The 21,852-nt window shown below is 41.9% G+C and overlaps 2 protein-coding genes and 1 long non-coding RNA gene across 3 annotated transcripts in view; 1 reads left to right on the forward strand and 2 right to left on the reverse strand.

The window, feature by feature from the left end:
• The window catches only part of LOC138967393 (D-aspartate oxidase-like), a 33,659-nt gene extending 24,438 nt beyond the window's left edge, over positions 1-9,221 (forward strand). Inside the window, exons 8-10 of the mRNA XM_070339937.1 lie at positions 519-636; positions 6,793-6,891; positions 8,650-9,221. Coding sequence (XP_070196038.1) covers positions 519-636; positions 6,793-6,891; positions 8,650-8,769 — 337 coding nt within the window. The 3' untranslated portion in view covers positions 8,770-9,221. The remainder of the gene's footprint in view (positions 1-518; positions 637-6,792; positions 6,892-8,649) is intronic.
• Positions 5,158-21,852, reverse strand: part of LOC138967394 (uncharacterized) — a 67,837-nt gene continuing 51,142 nt past the window's right edge. The window contains exon 2 of the long non-coding RNA XR_011455939.1: positions 5,158-5,490. This is a non-coding gene — a long non-coding RNA (uncharacterized lncRNA). The remainder of the gene's footprint in view (positions 5,491-21,852) is intronic.
• Positions 19,270-21,852, reverse strand: part of LOC138965956 (rho GTPase-activating protein 100F-like) — a 30,431-nt gene continuing 27,848 nt past the window's right edge. The window contains exons 3-5 of the mRNA XM_070338040.1: positions 21,274-21,434; positions 20,527-20,737; positions 19,270-19,442 (exon numbers count right to left, since the gene is read on the reverse strand). Coding sequence (XP_070194141.1) covers positions 19,303-19,442; positions 20,527-20,737; positions 21,274-21,434 — 512 coding nt within the window. The 3' untranslated portion in view covers positions 19,270-19,302. The remainder of the gene's footprint in view (positions 19,443-20,526; positions 20,738-21,273; positions 21,435-21,852) is intronic.

Below are 21,852 nucleotides of genomic sequence, written 5' to 3' on the forward strand. Positions count from 1 at the left end.
ACATTTAAGACAATATCGTTTATATATATCAAAAACAATAGTAATTGACTCCATCTTGATTGTAATCCTTTCCCTTTATTGAAATGCTTTGAAACATCGAAGTAAGTTTCCTCCTATAACATCTATGACGCGGCAGCCTAGTAACCGAACCACGTATAAAAACAAGGGAATTAATTCAGGGGGAAGTAACCCAAACAACTCTCTCAAAAAAGTGCTCTTTCTTTGCCTATTTTATTACATTTCATTATGCTCTTAAAACGCTTGCCTTTGCAGAGTGAAAGCGGTCCTCCTGCGCGGTACCATTATTTGTAATAGAATCTCATAGTATTACTTTGGAAGCGATCTGAGAGCCTTTTCTCTTACTCTTTCACTTTGGCCGTCACTGAGCAGAAAGCAGATGATAGATAATTAAGAGCTGCGTGTTCTTGCAGGGGCAACATTGCTGTGAGAGGGGGGCGGGGGGTTAACTCTGTGCACAAGGCAGATGAGGGAAAAATAAGATCTGCGTGTTGTTTCAGGGGCGACATCGTGGTGGTGGGAGGGACGGCACAGAGAGGGAACGCGAAGGAAGAGGTGGACGCAGCAGACAGTGAGGAAATGTGGAGCAGGGCCACTTCTCTCTTCCCCATCCTCAAGGTCAGTGTCTGTCGGTGGACATGAAGCCGTGCAGGGCTGAGGTACACGAAGTCGAAGTGGGTGCAACCCAAACTGATGGGTGGTACGCAGTCGCGAGATCTGAGTGGTCGATATTATAAGATGTTTGGTGGCTTGTTGACAGACCAGCTTTTTTGTTGGTCCAAGGGGACCATATCGTCTTTTGTTTCATCTTTATCGACCAAGGCCGAAGGCCGCGGTTGATAAATATGAGACAAAAGGCGATATGCTCCCCGAGGACCGACACAAAAGCTGGTCTGTCAACAAACCATCAAACATCGTTTTTGTCATCATTTTGGTTGTGAGAAAACAAGTGCACAATCAACCCAGGGAGCCATGCTTTGAAACACGGGTCCCGTGCTGATAACCACACGGGTCCCGGTTTGATAACCACTGGCAATCAAAGATGGCGTGTGAAAGCAACTTTCTGTGTTTTTGAGTTCATTAAATGAGTTGGGATGAATATGTCAGGTTTGAGGATGCACATTTCTGTAGGTTCATCTCGGTATTCCACCCCCTCGGCTTTCTGTTGTAAATATTAAGCTGAGCACGGTGATCGAATGTGGAAGCTACGTTTGGTCAAAGGTCACAGAAGATTTGCGTCGTGCAGCGAAGGAAAGAATCGCGATCTTGTTTCCGACTCGGTACCTCTTTGTTTTTCACTAGACCTGTCATTCTGCTTGCTCGGCTTTGTTAGATGTTTGCATATCGTGTTGCTATTTTCTTTGCTTTTATTATTGTTTCTTACTTGTGCTTCGTTTATCGATACAACGTCTTGTGCACGGGTCAAAATGTGTGTGTCAGGTGTCGTTTTACTTGAACTTCACAGATACACGCACTCCATGACTTTGTAAGAAGACATAACATATCAGTAGGTTTCATTTGTTTGTGACGAATTTATTGAAGTAGTTTTGGTTTTTTGTTTACTTTTGCCAGTTTGCCAGTTGGTTTTTGGAACTTTGCAAAGCAGTGTCTTGTCGTCTGTTTAGGTCTGGGGAAACGCCAATGAAAAGAGCCGAAGAATCCTCGAGCGTTTCTATTGGATTTGCTTTTGATTATCCATGTAATAGGTCTTCCTGCAACTATGGTAACCGGGGATTTATTCCCCGGGGAACATGAGATTTATTTCCCAGGTGCTTGTGAATGAAAACTCGTGAAAATGATGACAATAATTATAAGATGTTTGGTGGCTTGTTGACAGACCAGCTTTTTTGTTGGTCCAAGGGGACCATATCGTCTTTTGTTTCATCTTTATCGACCAAGGCCGAAGGCCGCGGTTAATAAATATGAGACAAAAGGCGATATGCTCCCCGAGGACCAACAACAAAGTGCTGGTCTGACAACAAGCTACCAAACATCGTTTTTGTCATCATTTTGGTTGTGCAACAAAATGCACAATAACCCACAGGGAGACGAATTTTTTGAATCCATCTCCGGGCCACAAAGCATCGTCACAGTAGCACGAGATAACACGTCAAACTTGTATGTGACTGTCAAACGTAGCTTGTTGACGCTTTTCTTCCAGTCTGAAAATGTACAGAGCTGCGATCATACCTGTGAATTCAGTAAGTGTTGAGCATATTTCTTTTCTTGTATTTATTGCGACTTTTAGTTGTGGGTTTTACGATTACAGAGATAAGTTGCAAATTGACAATGAGTCGCCGCGGTATTTATCAACATTGATTGGGTCTTTGAGAGTGAATGCTTAAAATCGTTGTCCTCGGAAACACAAATCCAAAGCCACGATGGTTCCACACATCAAACAATCAGCCTGATTGGCTTTTACTTTGACAATCCACGTTTCACATGAAAGCTCAAACCCATTCACCACCTCGAGTTGTGCAGGGACTCGATTTCCTCTCTCAGCACCTGGTGGTTCCTGCAGTCTCGTAGGATGTGGGCCGTGTCCTGCTCTGCTTCTCCACAAGAACACATGGGGGAGGGCACAACATGCAGCTTCCCGTGGAGATGCTGGTTAAGTCTGTTGTGTCCCGTTCTCAGGCGGAAGATGACCACCTGCTGTGGTCTGGATAGCAGGTGGTAGCTGTCCTGTGGCTGGGGCGTCCTGTGCAGAGACTTAATGATGGTCTTCATCTCTGTCAGGCTCACAGGGTTGTTAAATTCTCTTGCTCATCTTCTGCACCCAGCTTTGCCATCCTGTCCACCTCTTCGTTTCCTTGTACACCACAGTGGGAGGGGATCCATTGCAGTACTGTCCTCAGGCTCTTGATGTTGTGTAGAGACACGCTCTCTATAATATGAATGTGTCACGGAATTTCCGAAATTTTAGGTAATCGACAAAACGCTGCCCATTTCTCGAAATCGGCAGCGTTTTGCCGAACATGCGTAAAGGCTTCTACAACTTGCCCATTTCGTGAACTTGGCAGCCAGTCCGTTAAGTTTTTGTGCCGATTCTGCGAATACGTCAATTCCGTGAATATATGGCACGACACATGCATATAGACGCCAGAACACACCTACACATATAGACGCCAGAACACACCTACACATATAGACGCCAGAACACACACATATAGATGCCAGAACACACCTACACATATAGACGCCAGAACACACCTACACATATAGACGCCAGAACACACCTACACATATAGACGCCCGAACACACCTACACATATAGACGCCAGAACACACCTACACATATAGACGCCAGAACACACCTACACATATAGACGCCAGAACACACCTACACATATAGACGCCAGAACACACCTACACATATAGACGCCAGAACACACCTACACATATAGACGCCCGAACACACCTACACATATAGACGCCCGAACACACCTACACATATAGACGCCAGAACACACCTACACATTTAGACGCCAGAACACACCTACACCACAGATAGACGCCAGAACACACCTACACATATAGACGCCAGAACACATCTACACATATAGACGCCAGAACACACCTACACATATAGACGCCAGAACACACCTACACATATAGACGCCAGAACACACCTACACATATAGACGCCAGAACACACCTACACATATAAACGCCAGAACACACCTACACATATAGACGCCCGAACACACCTACACATATAGACGCCAGAACACACCTACACATATAGATGCCAGAACACACCTACACATTTAGACGCCAGAACACACCTACACATCATAGACGCCAGAACACACCTACACATATAGACGCCAGAACACACCTACACACACCACAGACACCCGGGCTGAGGTACAGGCGAAGCGAAAGAGGGTGCCACCCAGTCGGCCGGTGGGAACAAACCGTGGGGTCTGATTGGTTGAAATCGCAACAATATAAGATGTTTGGTGGCTTGTTGACAGACCAGCTTTTTTGTTGGTCCAAGGGGACCATATCGTCTTTTGTTTCATCTTTATCGACATTAACTTTGTGTGCAGACTCTCCTCGGTGTCCGAACACCCCCGTGTGTACACGCAAGCACAAGACCAAGTGCGCACGAAAAAGATCCTGTAATCCATGTCAGAGTTCGGTGGGTTATAGAAACACGAAAATACCCAGCATGCTTCCTCCGAAAGCGGCGTATGGCTGCCTAAATGGCGGGGTAAAAACGGTCATACACGTAAAAGCCGTGGGAGTTTCAGCCCATGAACGAACAAACAAACAACTGCACACAAACGAATGAAGTAATACACAACAACAGCAACAGTAGCAACAACAAATAAAAAACCTCAAAGGTTGAGAGAAATTCCAACAAACGTATAGTGACTCCTCTGGTCATTACATTTTTTGTCTCACTTGTTTTTATATTTAGTCAAGTTTTGACTAAATATTTTAACATCGAGGGGGAATCGAAACGAGGGTCGTGGTGTATGTGCGTGCGTGCGTGTGTGTGTGTGTGTGTGTAGAGCGATTCAGACTAAACTACTGGACCGATCTTTATGAAATTTGACATGAGAGTTCCTGGGTATGAAATCCCCGAACGTTTTTTTCATTTTTTTGATAAATGTCTTTGATGACGTCATATCCGGCTTTTCGTGAAAGTTGAGGCGGCACTGTCACGCCCTCATTTTTCAACCAAATTGGTTCAAATTTTGGTCAAGTAATCTTCGACGAAGCCCGGGGTTCGGTATTGCATTTCAGCTTGGTGACTTAAAAATTAATTAATGACTTTGGTCATTAAAAATCGGAAAATTGTAAAAAAAAAAAAAAAATTATAAAACGATCCAAATTTACGTTTATCTTATTCTCCATCATTTGCTGATTCCAAAAACATATAAATATGTTATATTCGGATTAAAAACAAGCTCTGAAAATTAAATATATAAAAATTATTATCAAAATTAAATTGTCCAAATCAATTTAAAAACACTTTCATCTTATTCCTTGTCGGTTCCTGATTCCAAAAACATATAGATATGATATGTTTGGATTAAAAACACGCTCAGAAAGTTAAAACAAAGAGAGGTACAGAAAAGCGTGCTATCCTTCTTAGCGCAACTACTACCCCGCTCTTCTTGTCAATTTCACTGCCTTTGCCATGAGCGGTGGCCTGACGATGCTACGAGTAAAATGGCATTGCGTTCAGTTTCATTCTGTGAGTTCGACAGCTACTTGACTAAATATTGTATTTTCGCCTTACGCGACTTGTTTTACATTTAGTCAAGTTTTGACTAAATGTTTTAACATCGAGGGGGAATCGAAACGAGGGTTGTGGTATATGTGCGTGTGTGTGTGTGTGTGTGTGTGTGTGTGTGTGTGCGTGTGTGTAGAGCGATTCAGACCAAACTACTGGACCGATCTTTATGAAATTTGACATGAGAGTTCCTGGGATTGATATCCCCGAACGTTTTTTTCCTTTTTTTGATAAATACCTTTGATGACGTCATATCCGGCTTTTTGTAAAAGTTGAGGCGGCACTGTCACGCCCTCATTTTTCAATCAAATTGATTGAAATTTTGGCCAAGCAATCTTCGACGAAGGCCGGACTTCGGTATTGCATTTCAGCTTGGTGGCTTAAAAATTAATTGATGACTTTGGTCATTAAAAATCTGAAAATTGTGAAAAAATTATTTGTTTCTAAAACGATCCAAGTTTACGTTCATCTTATTTTCCATTATTTGCTGATTCCAAAAACATATAAATATGTTATATTTGGATTAAAAACAAGCTCTGAAAATTAAATATATAAAAATTATTATCAAAATTAAATTGTCCAAATCAATTTAAAAACACTTTCATCTGATTCCTTGTCGGTTCCTGATTCCAAAAACATATAGATATGATATGTTTGGATTAAAAACACGCTCAGAAAGTTAAAACAAAGAGAGGTACAGAAAAGCGTGCTATCCTTCTCAGCGCAAGTACTACCCCGCTCTTCTTGTCAATTTCACTGCCTTTGCCGTGCGCGGTGGACTGGCGATGCTACGAGTATACGGTCTTGCTGCGTTGCATTGCGTTCAGTTTCATTCTGTGAGTTCGACAGCTACTTGACTAAATGTTGTATTTTCGCCTTACGCGACTTGTTTTACATTTTTTGTCTCACTTGTTTTTTGGTTGTTTTTTTTTGTATCTACTAATCCATATCGCTCTCGAACACTGAATTCGGGAGTCTTCAATGTCTCGGACCTGTCTTATAGTATGAATGCGTTTTCAGTGCTTGTAGATTTGTGACACGCTCTCTATCTTCTTCAGCCATACGCCGCTTTCGGAGGAAGCATGCTGGGTATTTTCGTGTTTCTATAACCCACCGAACTCTGACATGGATTACAGGATCTTTTTCGTGCGCACTTGGTCTTGTGCTTGCGTGTACACACGGGGGTGTTCGGACACCGAGGAGAGTCTGCACACAAAGTTAACTCTGAGAAATAAATCTCTCGCCGAACGTGGGGACGAACTCACGCTGACAGCGGCCAACTGGATACAAATCCAGCGCGCTACCGACTGAGCTACATCCCCGCCTGTGTGCAGTTGTTTATTCAGCTATTAGAACAGGCCTACACAACAACAGAAAAACAACCAAATATTCAAACAGAGAGACAAGAAAACAAACAAACAACATCCAGTTAACAACAACAGCAAAAACATGTAGAGTGTTTGCCAGTACTATTGTGAGTGATTCATCCTCATACATGTTTCTATCGCAATGTTGCTTGACAGGGCGGCGAAAAGGTGTCAGAGTGGGCGGGGCTGAGGCCAGGCAGAACAAGTGTGAGACTAGAAACCGAGATTGTCAAAACCAAGACAAATTCTCTTCCAGTGAGTATCATGTTTGTTTTGTTATTTCTTACAAATGTATTTACCCTTCAGCTGACAATAGTTCAGGTTTTTCAAGTTTATGGTTCTTCGATCCCCCCCCCCCACCCCCCCCCCTGTATTACCTACAAATATGATTGTGTATGTATGTGCAGAATTGTATGAGAACAATGCTGATTACAGAGGATGATCATATCCCTGTGAAAAAGCCTGGGCAGATCCTTGTGGGGATTAGCAATCAGGGGCGGATCAGTTCATTTGATGGGGGGGGGGGGGGGGGGGTTTCCAAAAGTATATTGTGAAGATATGGGTGTGAAGGCGCGAAGCGCCGAGCCGACGGCGCGAAGCGCCTAGCTTGCTAGGGGGGTCCGGGGGCATGCCCCCCCAGAAAATTTTGAAAAAAAGGATGCAAAATGGTGCAATCTGGTGCATTCTGAGGATGATCATTACCAGTTTCAGGCAGCCCTCTTTTTACATTTAGTCAAGTTTTGACTAAATGTTTCAACATAGAGGGGGGGAATCGAGACGAGGGTCGTGGTGTATGTATGTGTGTGTGTGTGTGTGTGTCTGTGTGTGTGTGTGTGTAGAGCGATTCAGAGTAAACTACTGGACCGATCTTCATGAAATTTTTCATGAGAGTTCCTGGGTATGATATCCCCAGACGTTTTTTTCATTTTTTCGATAAATGTCTTTGATGACGTCATATCCGGCATTTTGTAAAAGTTGAGGCGGCACTGTCACACCCTCATTTTTCAATAAAATTGATTGAAATTTTGGCCAAGCAATCTTCGACAAAGGCCGGACTTTGGTATTGCATTTCAGCTTGGAGGCTTAAAAATTAAATAATGACTTTGGTCATTAAAAATCTGAAAATTGTAATTAAATTTTTTTTTATAAAACGATCCACATTTACGTTTATCGTATTCTTCATCATTTTCTGATTCCAAAAACATATACATATGTTATATTCGTATTAAAAACAAGCTCTGAAAATTAAAAATATAAAAATTATGATTAAAATTAAATTTCCGAAATCGATTTAAAAACAATTTCATCTTATTCCTTGTCCATTCCTGATTCCAAAAACATATAGATATGATATGTTTGGATTAAAAACACGTTCAGAGAGTTAAAAAGAATACAGATATAGAAAAGCGAGATATCCTCCTCAGCGCAACCGCTCCCGCGCTTTTCTGGATTGTTAATTTCACTGCCTTTGCCACGAGCGGTGGACAGACGATGCTACGAGTGTACGGTCTTGCGGAAAAAATGCAATGCATTCAGTTTCATTCTGTGAGTTCGACTGAGCTTGACTAAATGTTGTATTTTCGCCTTACGCGACTTGTTTTGTTTTGATTTGTGTTTGGTCAGTTTGGGATCAGAAATCCCCAACAACAACAACCCCCCCAAAAAACACAAAAATATTTTTATTTTTTGGCTGGGGGGGGGGGGGGTCCGGAAACCCCAGAACCCCCCCCCCCCCCCCCTCGTCCGCCCCTGGCAATAATAGACGATGTTCGGAAATAACTGTGTTGGGTTTGTACGGGTTGTGAAAGAGTGAATACCCTTGCTTTTAGTGGGACAAACAAATCCACGTGATTCCGACACAACACTCGCTTGTGACTGGCTCGAGAAAATCTTTGCCCACCTAAAAGCAAGGGTATTCACTCTTTCACAACCCATGAAAACCCGACAAAGTTATTTTCGAAGTATAGGTCTCTCATGATCTCCGAAAGCTGATCTAGCTGGTCGTGATTACAGGTGATTCACAACTACGGTCACGGTGGGGCGGGCGTCACGCTTCACTGGGGCTGCGCTGCTGAGGCTGCCCATCTTGTGCGTCACGCCTTACTGCACCCTGCTCCACACAGCAGACTTTAGCTGGGGCATCCTCACAGAGCTATACTTCAGACAAGGTGTATAATGATAAACAGCCAGCTTTGTTACAAAAGTGTGTTGGAGGTTTGCTAGTTCGTCTTGGGATGCATGTCATTTTATTTCATTCTTTATCGTCGGGTTGCTTGGACATTCGGATCACTTCTTTCCAGTGAAAAGCTGCAGTAGCAGCGACAAGAGTTGTGCTACCCTAGTGTGTGAGTGATTATGTGTACCAATCGGCAATGACGTTTCAAACGAGGTAATCTCATAGCCTAAATGTGACCAGGCAGAATGACCATGCAAGGTCCTATATAGTATGTGCCACGGCAGTGAACCAGGGGTGGGACATGGAAACCATCTGAATCATTACACAAAGTAACCATGTCGACTCTGCCCTGGACTGAATTCGAACTTGTGACCCCAGTGCAGTGCTCTACTGTGCTTCCAGACCCGCCCCCCCCCCCCCCCCCCGCCCCCACCCCTCCATTATACCACCACCACCACCCCCCTCCCAGGTCGCTGGCACTGCACTATTTATAGTCACACCACGGTGACATTTACAAACTTAACATTGTCATCACCTTCTTTACGTTATCTTCAACAATCTGATGTTTTTGTTACAGTGTGGCACACTATGATAATGTAATCTTGGCAAAATAATATTTCAAGAATGTTCAAATTAAACAAAATCATAAGCACCCGGTACCCAAATCAAGTTCAGACAAATTTGCAAGTGAAGCATTTATTTTATATTGTTTCTATCTTTTATTCATTTGAGGAAAAACAACAAACAAGACAAATAAACAATGACTGAACAGGAATAATGTGAAAAATTAGAGTTGCTAAGTCTCTATACTAGCTGAATGAAATGACTCCTCTTAACAATGCACATCACAAGTATGAAAAAATGTATGGAATTTAACTCACAAACCCAAGTCACAGAGTATAACTCACAACTAAGACTACACTGTCAGTTTTAGATCTCTTACACGCAGCGACAACATCCAAATCTATTAAAACTAAAACACGCATGTAATTAACCCGTTAATAATAAATAAACACGGTGGTATTTCATGGCATACAGCACCCTTTGTAGAGTATATGGGGAGAAATCCAGTACACATTTCTTACAAACACGTCAGTACAAGAAGCTCAAACTGCCAATCAAACTGGAATGAATTCTGCCCCCAAAAAGGATGAAGTTTTATTAACAACACACTCAGATAAGTACTGTGGTATCAGCGTGAGGTCTTTGAGAAAAATTCAGTTAAAAAGAAAAAACAAGAAAAAACTGTTTCTAGCGTTTCCCCGCTACAGGTTTATGTAGCAGCCATGACAGTGGAAAGAGATAAGGATGTTTTACTGTCCTTGGCCAGGGAAAAAAATGAAAAGAAAAAAAAGAAGTAAATATGTAATTATCACACTGAATATTTCGTGACTTTTAAAAATTTGAACCAGTAATACACTGACAAATAAAGTTTCCTGGATAAGACAAGAAATGTGCAGTTCGACTTCCAAACCTGCCTCCAACAGATAAAACTTTGTTTAGACAAACACTCGAAGCAGAAAAGACTCTCACACTGAAATTTACAGCTTCATAATAAATAGGATAATATACAACTCATTTTGCACAGCAGTCAAACTAGGCTGCAGTTTGCATTTTTGACAAAATATTGCGTTGTCTATAAGTATACATCACAAACAAAACTATAGTATCACAAAGACACGCATGCAACAAAAGCAAGAAAATAAGTTGTCAACAATCACAAAATACTTTTTTTCTTTGATATTTCAACTGAAGCCAGAAAATTGCACACCAATCCATATAATCTTTCTAGAAATTATGAAAGAAGCACTCTTGGAATAATCAAATGCATTCACACATAGGATAATTAAACTGGTAATTTGGTTGGTCAAATAATTCTGAACACCATAAAAGTGCTGCCCTCCGAGCAATAGTAAAGTAGCACAACCTTGGAATATGAGGGGATTCAAGATTACCCAACAACACATGCAAGCAATAACATTTACCAGGCAAACACAAATGTGTCAACAGCACTTTAAATTTAAATGCTCTTGCTGAATGTTATTTCATTTCTTTGTTTGTCATGTTTTGAATAACAACAATGCCAGTTATGTACATTAACCTTTTTTTTGTATCTCTCCATCTTGGTTTCGAGTTTGTAATTCAGAAAGTTAACAGTACATGTATTATATTACAGTGTGCTATTTTTTTTGCCGTGTTTGTAAAATAAAGAAAAAACACAAGACTGTTGTTATGATTAATAATTATGACTGGTAAACAGAAAACAGTATCGGATCGCCTTGAGTCGCCTTGTGGTAAGATATGTGCGCGTTATAAATTCTCATATTATTATTATTATTTAAGTTATTGAGACATCCCAGTGCACTAAGGGATTTATAGAGCAAATCGAGAAAATTCATTATTGAACGAAGCGCATAGCGCTGAGTTCAATAATTATTTTCGAGATTTGCTCTATAAATCCCTTAGTGCACTGGGATTGTTTCAATAACGATATTGTCAGTACCGCCAGAGAAAAAAGAAGATTCAAAACGCAAATTTTGCTACGCGCATTTGGATAGGCGTAACTGTGTGGTCAGGTTTGTGTCAGATCTACTTTTGTGTGGGCTGTCTCAAGTGTGTCGTGCTTTCGTCACACGCAAACTCTTGTTTTAATTTCTGTTGGTAAATTCCAGAGTAGCGTTAAAGCTAAAAAGTGATGATCTTTCATACAGACCTCATTTAAACTCAGAGAAAGGACTGTGCTCTCAGTTATTTGCGATTCGAAACCTTCATCGAGCTTCGACAGATTGACTGTGCAGAGTGTTGCCCCTTGAACTGACTCCAAGGCCACGGTTAGCACATTTTCAAAGTAAATGTGGTATGTTTCTCGTGTTGTATCTTCACTCATCGGGGAGTCTGGTACTATATATGAACGGTAAGAATGCTCTGAACTCTACACGTATTATATCCCCATCGTTTGTTTGTTCACATTCGCCCAACATGTTAATTTGCTGCGGGGTTTATGTCGTCTGCTAGGCGGCTAGGGCAATCGAACCACTGCACTGCAGTCTCATTTTAAAAACAAAAATTGCTCGTCTGCATGTTTTATACATGGTAAGAACGTTCTTAACCCTACACGTTTTCGATTCCGATTGTTGTTGCCTTGAAATAATAATTTGGAAACCATTCATTTACTGAACTGATGCAGTCGTATTTCAGTGTAGTCTACTATAACAGAGTCGACTTCCAAATGCTGGTCTAGCTGGTGTTTTGTGTTTGCCGCTGGGAATTTTATACTAACTCATCATTTGGTAATGTGGTTATTAAGCTACATGCCACTAACACGGCATATGAGAAGAATCTTTGCAAGTCAAAACGAGAAGAGACCATTGTGGAAGAGACACAGCCGCTTCTATTTTTAGATCAGTGGGATTCACTGTGGCACAGGCGCCTGCGATCTCTCAGAAAAAAAACACCTGCTTTGAGCCGCAGGAAATTTATGGTTATTTTTTGGTAAAGTGGAGAATATAAGCTACACGTCATTAATTAATTCTGAGGATGAGAGTACAGTCTCGCTTTGGCAAAGGGCATAAGAATACGCTCTGTGGAAAAGTTAGCGCACTCACAGATTTAAGCGCATCGCCATTAGCCAATCAACTGGTTCACATCATTTTTTTTTTATATATATATTTTTTTTTACAGCATTGGAATAGCAATATAAACTGTATTAACTGGAAAACTTTGGTCCGACTGAAGCTACAAGCACAGCAATGTATGGCGGAGGTTGGTGAGTCTGAAAACAGTAACAAAAGAATCATGTGAACCCTTGTTACAGGCCACCCCAAAACGGGAGGGGGGGGGGGGGGGGGTTGTGTGGGGTTGTGTGTGTGTATCTCTGCGTTATATATACACTGGAAGCTGGAATAACAGACTAGAAATCCACATGGGGGGGGGGGGGGGGGGTGGGGGGGGATGTCCTGTGTCAGACCTGAAAGTCCTATGATGCACTACATATGTTGGTACTGTTCTTAAAAAAAATGTTCTGCCAGATCTGTACCCATGCAAATTTATAGTTAATCTAACTGACATGACAATAACGTTTTTGTTTAGGGCTCAGAGTTCTCCTGAAAGTCAGCATTACATTGAAATGAGCGCTCCAAAGATCCTGTGTCGGAAAGGAATGCATGTGCCTTATGAAAGTTAGAATATGAACCTCCTGGTCTTTGGACGCTCTAACATTTGACTGAGGGGGTCTACATTAAAGTTGGGGGTTCCAAGACCCCCTAGTTGTAGCCCTGTTTTATTTAGTCAAGTTTTGACTAAATGTTTTAACATAGATGGGGAATCGAAACGAGGGTCGTGGTGTATGTGTGTCTGTGTGTCTGTGTGTCTGTGTAGAGCGATTCGGAGAAAACTACTGGACCGATCTTTATGAAACTTTACATGAGAGTTCCTGAGTATGATATCCCCTGACGTTGTTTTCTTTTTTTTGATAATGTCTTTGATGACGTCATATCTGGCTTTTTGTAAAAATTGAGGCCGCACTGTCACGCCTTCATTTTTCGATCAAATGAATTGAAATGTTGGTCAAGCAATCCTCGACGAAGGCCAGACTTTGGTATTGCATTTGGAGGCTACGAGAATACGGTCTTGGTGAGAAAAAAAATGCAGTGCGTTCAGTTTCATTCTGTGAGTATACGACAGCTTGACTAAATATTATATTTTCGCCTTGCGTGACTTGTTTGTTGTTGTTGTTGTTGTTGTTGTTGTTGTTGTTGTTGAGAGCCCTGTTACACAGCAAAAAAGCCAGATATTAAATTGTGGGTGCAACAGCAAACGGGCAACATTGGCACAGAGGAGCTCAATAGCAAATTAGTTCCTTGCAGGAGGCCACATCCTTGGTTGTTTCAAAGTATGACCAAATATTCAATAAAGGCAAGAATAATAATCAAGATGGATTCAATGTTTTTGCTTAATAATAAATGCAAATGCATTGCCTCACCTCAGGAGCCTTGGAGTTATACTAACAGTTGGACACTCCCTCCCCCCCCTCCTAATAAAACACACAAACAAACCCCAACAACAACTATTCCACCCTCACCGCCTACAGAAAGGGTTGAATGCACATTGCACAAATTAGGTAAAGCGCATATTATAAATTTGAACAATTGCATTCTCTGTCTGAAATGCAAGTTAATGTAAATTATAATCTAGAGAAAAAGATGAAGCATTTGATTTTGCAGTCACTGGGTAATCTTGATCCGACCAGTGGAGGGGTGAAGAAATATCAGAGTGAGATCACATTGAATGCAGCAACACACAGTAGTGATAGGTCACAGTCAGTAGCTTTTTCAATCATCGTCAGCGACTGTACAACAACTTTGGACTCGCACACACACACACATGCATGCACACACGCATGCACGCTAACACACACACACACACACAGAAACACTTTACATATTACTTGCTCTAACAATCCTGTGCTGGCAAAACAAAGATAAGAAAAAGCCAGTCAAAATTCACATCAGAAATAACGAACAAGTTATTCTTTTGGTGGGCAAAACATGTTCACCTGGCACAGCGATAAGCATCAAACACAATTACAAAACATGTTCCCCTGGCACAGCGATAAGCATCAAACACAAAATATGTTCCCCTGGCACAGCGATATAAGCATCAAACACAAAACATGTTCCCCTGGCACAGCGATATAAGCATCAAACACAAAATATAAGATGTGGAGCACAGGCAAACAAAAACATTGATTTGCACTGCAAGTTTGTGCTCATTTCATGAGATAGTGTATTCAAGGAAGGAAGTATAGCCTAGAAAGTCAAATCAAAAAGGAACTGTGAATAAAACATGAACCATTAAGTTTACAACAGCAAATTGCAATCTCAATTGAAGATTCTGACAGTAAAATATTTGCATTCTAAAAAATTGCTAAATTTGTGTGTGTAAAAAGTCTCTGATTGTTTTATGAAAAAACGTGTTTCGTATTCACTTGTTTTTCTTGCATTAAAGTACCCAGGCTGTAAAGGGTTTGCAACGGGAGGAAAAATAAACTGTTTCAAGAAACAATTTTCCAGAGTTACACTTTCTTTCTTTTCTTTATTTGGTGTTTAACGTCGTTTTCAACCACGAAGGTTATATCGCGACGAGGAAAGGGGGGAGATGGGATAGAGCCACTTGTCAATTGTTTCTTGTTCACAAAAGCACTAATAAATTATTTGCTCCAGGGGCTTGCAACGTAGTACAATATTACCTTATTGGGAGAATGCAAGTTTCCAGTACAAAGGACTTAACATTTCTTACATACTGCTGGACTAAAATCTTTACAAAAATTGACTATATTCTATACAAGAAACACTTAACAAGGGTAAAAGGAGAAACAGAATCCGTTAGTCGCCTCTTACGACATGCTGGGGAGCATCGGGTAAATTCTTCCCCCTAACCCGCGGGGGGGTAGAGTTACTCTTATGCAATGAATACCATATGCAGGTGGCAATTAAAGCCACCAGAAATGTAGAGCATTACATTTTTAGTGATTTTTGACACAATTTGTAACCAGTAGTTTAGAAAAAGCAAAGAAAATTACAAAAATCTACATATTTTTAATACTTTCCATCTGACTTTCGGGTCAAAATCTGGAAACTTATCCAGAAACCGTGTTCAAAATCTGGAATACTGAATGAGGACTTTGCTCCAAGCTGTGATCATGCTTTGACAGGAGACAGAGCTGCACACCAGATGACAGTTCACAAGAACCATGGAACATGCTGCCTAAGAGGGGGCTGAAAGTAGTGGACTTAGACAGAAACTGCACTCAAGAGATAATTATTAAGGGCCTCTCGATATTTTTTTTTTACACATTTTTAAAGAATACCTTATGCAGCATCAGATACAGTCGAACCTGTCTATAACGATCCGATCTGTAACAAACACTCGCGGGCGGGGATGTAGCTCAGTCGGTAGCGTGCTGGATTTGTATCCAGTTGGTCGCTGTCAGCGTGAGTTCGTCCCCACGTTCGGCGAGAGATTTATTTCTCAGAGTCAACTTTGTGTGCAGACTCTCCTCGGTGTCCGAACACCCCCCGTGTGTACACGCAAGCACAAGACCAAGTGCGCACGAAAAAGATCCTGTAATCCATGTCAGAGTTCGGTGGGTTATAGAAACACGAAAATACCTAGCATGCTTCCTCCGAAAACGGCATATGGCTGCCTAAATGGCGGGGTAAAAAACGGTCATACACGTAAAATTCCACTCGTGCAAAAAACATGAGTGTACATGGGAGTTTCAGCCCACGAACGCAGAAGAAGAAGAGTAAGAAGCACTCAAGGTACTGACCAAAACTGATCTCAATAGATAAGTGCTTGCTATAAAAAGTTGAATTTAACGGCAAAAAAAGAAAGAGAGAAAAAAGAAAATCGTTGGGGATCATTAGGGTGGTTGCTATGGGCAGGTGGTTGTTATTGAGAGGTGGTCGCCAGGACAGGTTCGACTGTATTACTGTAAAACTGTTGTGGCACTGAACTAAACAGCACCCACAGGAGAAAAAAAAGAGCACTGCATGCATGCACAGGAAGTAAAAAAAACGTTTTGGTGAAAAAGCCATCAACACTATACTGCACGTACAGAACACAGTCAGTTTATGCTGATATTAAAAACACTCCTTCGATGTAGTTATGATCAAGTTCTGGTTATCAATATCAATTCATAACAACTGCAAACATTAGAAAGAATGCGAAAAGTCAGTACTATGCTGTCGACAAGTTGACAGTCGTTCGATCTGTCCTTGCTTGAAAACGTATCTGTTTACACATGACATCAACAAAGTCTCTCTCCCATGTTTACACATGACATCAACAAGATCTCTCTCCCATGTTTACACATGACATCAACAAAGTCTCTCTCCCATGTTTACACATGACATCAACAAAATCTCTCTCCCATGTTTACACATGACATCAACAAAATCTCTCTTCCATGTTTACACATGACATCAACAAGATCTCTCTCCCATGTTTACACATGACATCAACAAGGTCTCTCTCCCATGTTTACACATGACATCAACAAGATCTCTATCCCATGTTTACACATGGCATCAACAAGATCTCTCTCCCATGTTTACACATGACATCAACAAAGTCTCTCTTCCATCTTGTCACTTTCAAGAAGTGCAACAAACACTCCCAGCTCAGCATATGCTAGCTGGTACACATCTCAGTCACAAATACAACTCGCAGAGCGAGCTAAAAGCACATCAAATCGGAAATGTCAAAAAATGGATACAGTGGTACCTCTATTTTAAGGTCTCCAAAAACCTGGAAAATTAGGTCTAAAAAGAGAGGGGGACTTAAAACAGAGGTAAATTCACTGATTCAATGCAGAGAATGTCTCAAAAGTAAGGTCTTAAAACAGAGGTAAATTCACTGATTCAATGCAGAGAATGTCTCAAAAGTAAGGTCTTAAAACAGAGGGAGACTAGCTGAAAGTGGAGGGACTTAAAACAGAGGTTTCACTGTACTGATAACAGTTTTGTTTTGCTCAAAGGAAGAATATCACATGTCTGCAAACGAGCGGCTTCTAAGTCACCAACTCTGCGTCAGTCAGCCTTAAGGGTTTGCAAGTTTCTCAAGGAGTCCTATGGATTCTACAAGAGGGGGACTCGGCAGAAGCAGACAGTCAATGTCTGGTCCAACTCGAGTGGTGTGTAAATACAAATCCACAAATAGACTGCCAACGTTCCAAAATTCAGAATAAAAAAACCAAGCAAGGTATGTTGTAGGAACAATAAATCTGTCTGTCCACTTTATAGACAGACCGCTGCGTGGAAGATCAGTGACCGTACCTTTTGTTTTATCACAATTAAACACTCCTATAACATACCTTGCTTTTTTAAAATTTTAATTCTAGTGGTGTGTGACGTAATGCAGTGTAGAGTGTTATGTTACACAATTGAATCGACTGAATATTGGATTTCCCTTCTTAGAGCCATGTGACATCAGAGGCTGACTAAAAACTATATTTATTTAATCTGAACATAGTACCTAAGCAGTGCTAACCTTTAGGCAACTTATGACTGTAAACAAAGATAAAAACACGAAGAAAACAACTGTAAGTTATGCATCACATACATGTACAGCAATTTGGAGGCATTGAAATTAAGCCCTCCCCTCCACTTCATAGACACAAACCTGTCAACAAAAATACAAACAGCGTTGGCTTTTAAATGGTGTCAAAATGCTGCCCTACCCTTGCAGTTACCAAATCACTTGATCGAAACACACACATGGACAAAAACAACACACAAAATATCCAAATAAAAGCTTCCTATTTGCTATGCAGTGCCTAGTCCTGTCATCAAAATCTAAAACCATGATTTCCCTCACCACGCCCCGCATTCCGTTTTAAACAAAAGAAGGCAATAAATCTTAAGACTTCCATATGCTAGGCATCAAACAAATCAGTTTTCCATGCCCGTATCTTGCACAGAAGGAACATTTAACAAAACATAAACAAACAAAGATTATATGAGCAACCACAACAGAAAAAAGTGCATTATGTGCAAACAGAGGAACCAAAAACCAGGGGGCTGGGCCGCTATTGCGCGGGGCCGCTATTGCGCGGGGCCGCTATTGCGCGAATCTAACCCTAACCCTAACCCTAACCCTAAAGATTCGCGCAATAGCGGCCCCGCGCAATAGCGGCCCGCGCAATAGCGGGCCGACCCCAAAACCAGTGGGTCATTTATTTTGATGCAGAGGGACTGTTTTGAAATCAACTTTAAAATTTCGTCTTTCAACAGTAATTCAAACGCTTGACCCACACACAAATATGTGTCTGTGTATAATAACAGTATTTCACATGTCTTCAGTATTTGGTATTTCTACTGCAAGTAAGTGGAATATTTGACAATAAATGTCTCATGATTGCCCTGAAAGAGAACAACACACTTACTTAGTTCACATACACAGCCTTTTACACAATGAAGGAACTATGCAGTACCTGGTCATTTTGAAAAACTCAAACTCTTTTTCAAGGGTTCAACAGCCCAAGAGCATCCATTTCACACATCTTATTGTTAATTAAGCTTCACAAAATCTGGTGACTTATGCCCACAAAGCGCTTGATAGGCCTACGGAAACTGAAGAAACTGAAATGCACACTGTCAACATGTTAAAAGTGTGTTAAGAGCTCTCTTAACTATCCCAAACAAACCATAAATGCTTGTAACAATGATTTGTTGAAACCATCTCCTGAATATAGATGTACACAAAATGAAGACCGTAACAGCTTTTTTCTTTTACATCCCATGTGGAGGACACACACACACACACACACACACACACACACACACACACACACACACACACACACACTGGCATGCATGCAGACACGCAGTCACTCGTAGAGGCGCACACACACACACACACACACTTCCCCCCTCCCACACAGACATACCCCCCCCACCACACACAATCAGAGCCTAAAAAGGCCTATGTCAACAATGAGGGGTGTGGCCTGTCTGCTGTTTGGCCCTGCTGTCCTGTGCGGGGGGCTGAGACTCAGACCCTGGAGACATAGTGCCCGCCCCTGTGTCTAGTGCAGCCATCGCCTCAGCTGTGGCTGACTTGGAGCTGCCTGCAAGGAAACAAACAAATAATACAGTTGAACCCCCTTTTAAGACCCTCCAATTTAAGACTTCCTCCCTTTTAAGACCCTGTGTTTTGACTTTCTGTTCATAACCTGTGTAAATGTACCCCCATTTCAAGACTCCCTCCTTTTCAAGATCAGAGTTTTTAGAATTTGTTGAGGTCTTAAAAGGAGGGTTCCACTGTACAGTTAAACCTGTCCTTGGGAGGCCTCTTAAAGTGATTCTATACCTGTCCTTGGGAGGCCTCTTAAAGTGATTCTATATATAAACCTGTCCTTGGGAGGCCTCTTAAAGTGATTCTATATATAAACCTGTCCTTGGGAGGCCTCTTAAAGTGATTCTATATATAAACCTGTCCTTGGGAGGCCTCTTAAAGTGATTCTATACCTGTCCTTGGGAGGCCTCTTAAAGTGATTCTATAAATAAACCTGTCCTTGGGAGGCCTCTTAAAGTGATTCTATATATAAACCTGTCCTTGGGAGGCCTCTTAAAGTGATTCTATATATAAACCTGTCCTTGGGAGGCCTCTTAAAGTGATTCAATGTCACCACTCCCAGGGATCCCAGATGGCTTTTTCCTCTGTATAATTCCCCTGTCCATAGCGACCACCTGTCTCTAAGGACCACTGTTTGTCGGTCCCTTGGCTGGTCCTTATAGTCAGGTTCTACTGTAATAAGTGGAACCTTTCTCTCAAGACAGTCAATTATAGGACTCTCTCTCTCCCATGTGACCTCATTTTCTCAGACTTCGGCAGACCTATATACCTTTCTCAGATGTCGGGAAGGTCTTCAAACAAAGCTGTAACAATCATAAGGATATTTACATGGAGCAAAAACTACTATAATAGTTCTAAGCACCTTACAATACCTTACTTATAACGAAACACAAACAGTCACTCAAAACAAATTAGTAATTTAGGTAACTAGCACTGGAAAAGTAATTGGGATGAACTAGGCTTAACAATAAACATGATCTAGATCCAGGATGTCAATAGTTTCACAGACGGGGAACTTGCTTATCTTAGATCTAGGCTGACAGTAGCTTCAAACAAGCAGGAGCTATTAAGCTTACTTGCACTACTGTCGTGCTCCCAGATCTCCAGCAAGTAGCGCAGAACCTCGATGTGTTTCTTGAAGTCGAGCGCAGGGTCGGAGGTGGTGGTGGGGGCTGGACATAGCAGGACCGGGCCGAAGCAGATGGCAAGATTGTCAATGGTCATCTTGTTCTTGTCTGCGTGACTCGCCACTCGCCTCAGATGATTCAGGATGAGAGCCATGGTGTCCTGACGGGACAGCAACCAATGGGTAGTTAGAATTTGTGTGCATGCATGTGTGTGTGTGTGAGTGAAAGTGACAGGGACAGAGAGAGACAGACAGAAAGAGAGGAGAGAAAGATTTATACCTGAATAGCGGTGGAAAGGCATCCTAGCATGCTTAGCATGAGTTTAGCACTGCCTAATTCAGGGTCACTGGGGAAGCGAATACAGTGTGAGAGACAGACAGAGAGAGAGGCGAGAAAGACTACCTGGTTAGCAGTGGGAAGGCACTCGAGGATGCTCAGCATGAGTTTAGCACTGCCTTCAGGGTCACTGGGAAAGCGGACACAGTGTGTGTGTGTGTGAGACAGAGAGACAGACAGAGACAGACAGAGAGAGAGAGGCGAGAAAGACTACCTGGTTAGCGGTGGGAAGGCACTCGAGGATGCTCAGCATGAGTTTAGCCCTGCCTTCAGGGTCACATGGAAAGCGGACACAGTGTGTGTGTGTGTGAGACAGAGAGACAGACAGAGACAGACAGAGAGAGAGGCGAGAAAGACTACCTGGTTAGCGGTGGGAAGGCACTCGAGGATGCTCAGCATGAGTTTAGCACTGCCTTCAGGGTCACTGGGCAAGCGGACACTGAGGGCGTCCAGGAGCATCTGGTACAGGGCGTTGGTGAACAGCGGCTCCGGTAGCTCCCTCAGGTAGTCCTTCAGCACTCCTGCACAGTCACATTCGATCCAGTTTCAGCACCCTTCGTCACATTAGACGATTTTCAGAAATAACTCCATCGGGTTTGTATGGGCTGTGGAAGAGTGACCTTTTCTTGTAAAAACCTCTGCCAAACATTGGAGCGAGGGGTGTGTCGGAAAAATGTGGACAGGAGCACGTGTTTCCACCACACCCCTTGCTAGTGATGGGCCCCTCCAATGTTTGGCAGAGGTTTTGCAAGAAAAGGTCACTCTCCCACAACACATACAACAAACCTGACGGAGTGATTTTCGGAATTTGTCTATTACAGACACAACGTTATAGAACATCACCAGATAGACTTTCAGCCCTTATGTAGAATGACCAATGGGTTTTAACAATAAATTCATCATGAACAAAACTAGTATATATGAGTTCCCTCTATCTGT

This window comes from Littorina saxatilis, linkage group LG5 (assembly GCF_037325665.1).
Source record: "Littorina saxatilis isolate snail1 linkage group LG5, US_GU_Lsax_2.0, whole genome shotgun sequence".
Classification (NCBI taxonomy): domain Eukaryota; kingdom Metazoa; phylum Mollusca; class Gastropoda; order Littorinimorpha; family Littorinidae; genus Littorina; species Littorina saxatilis.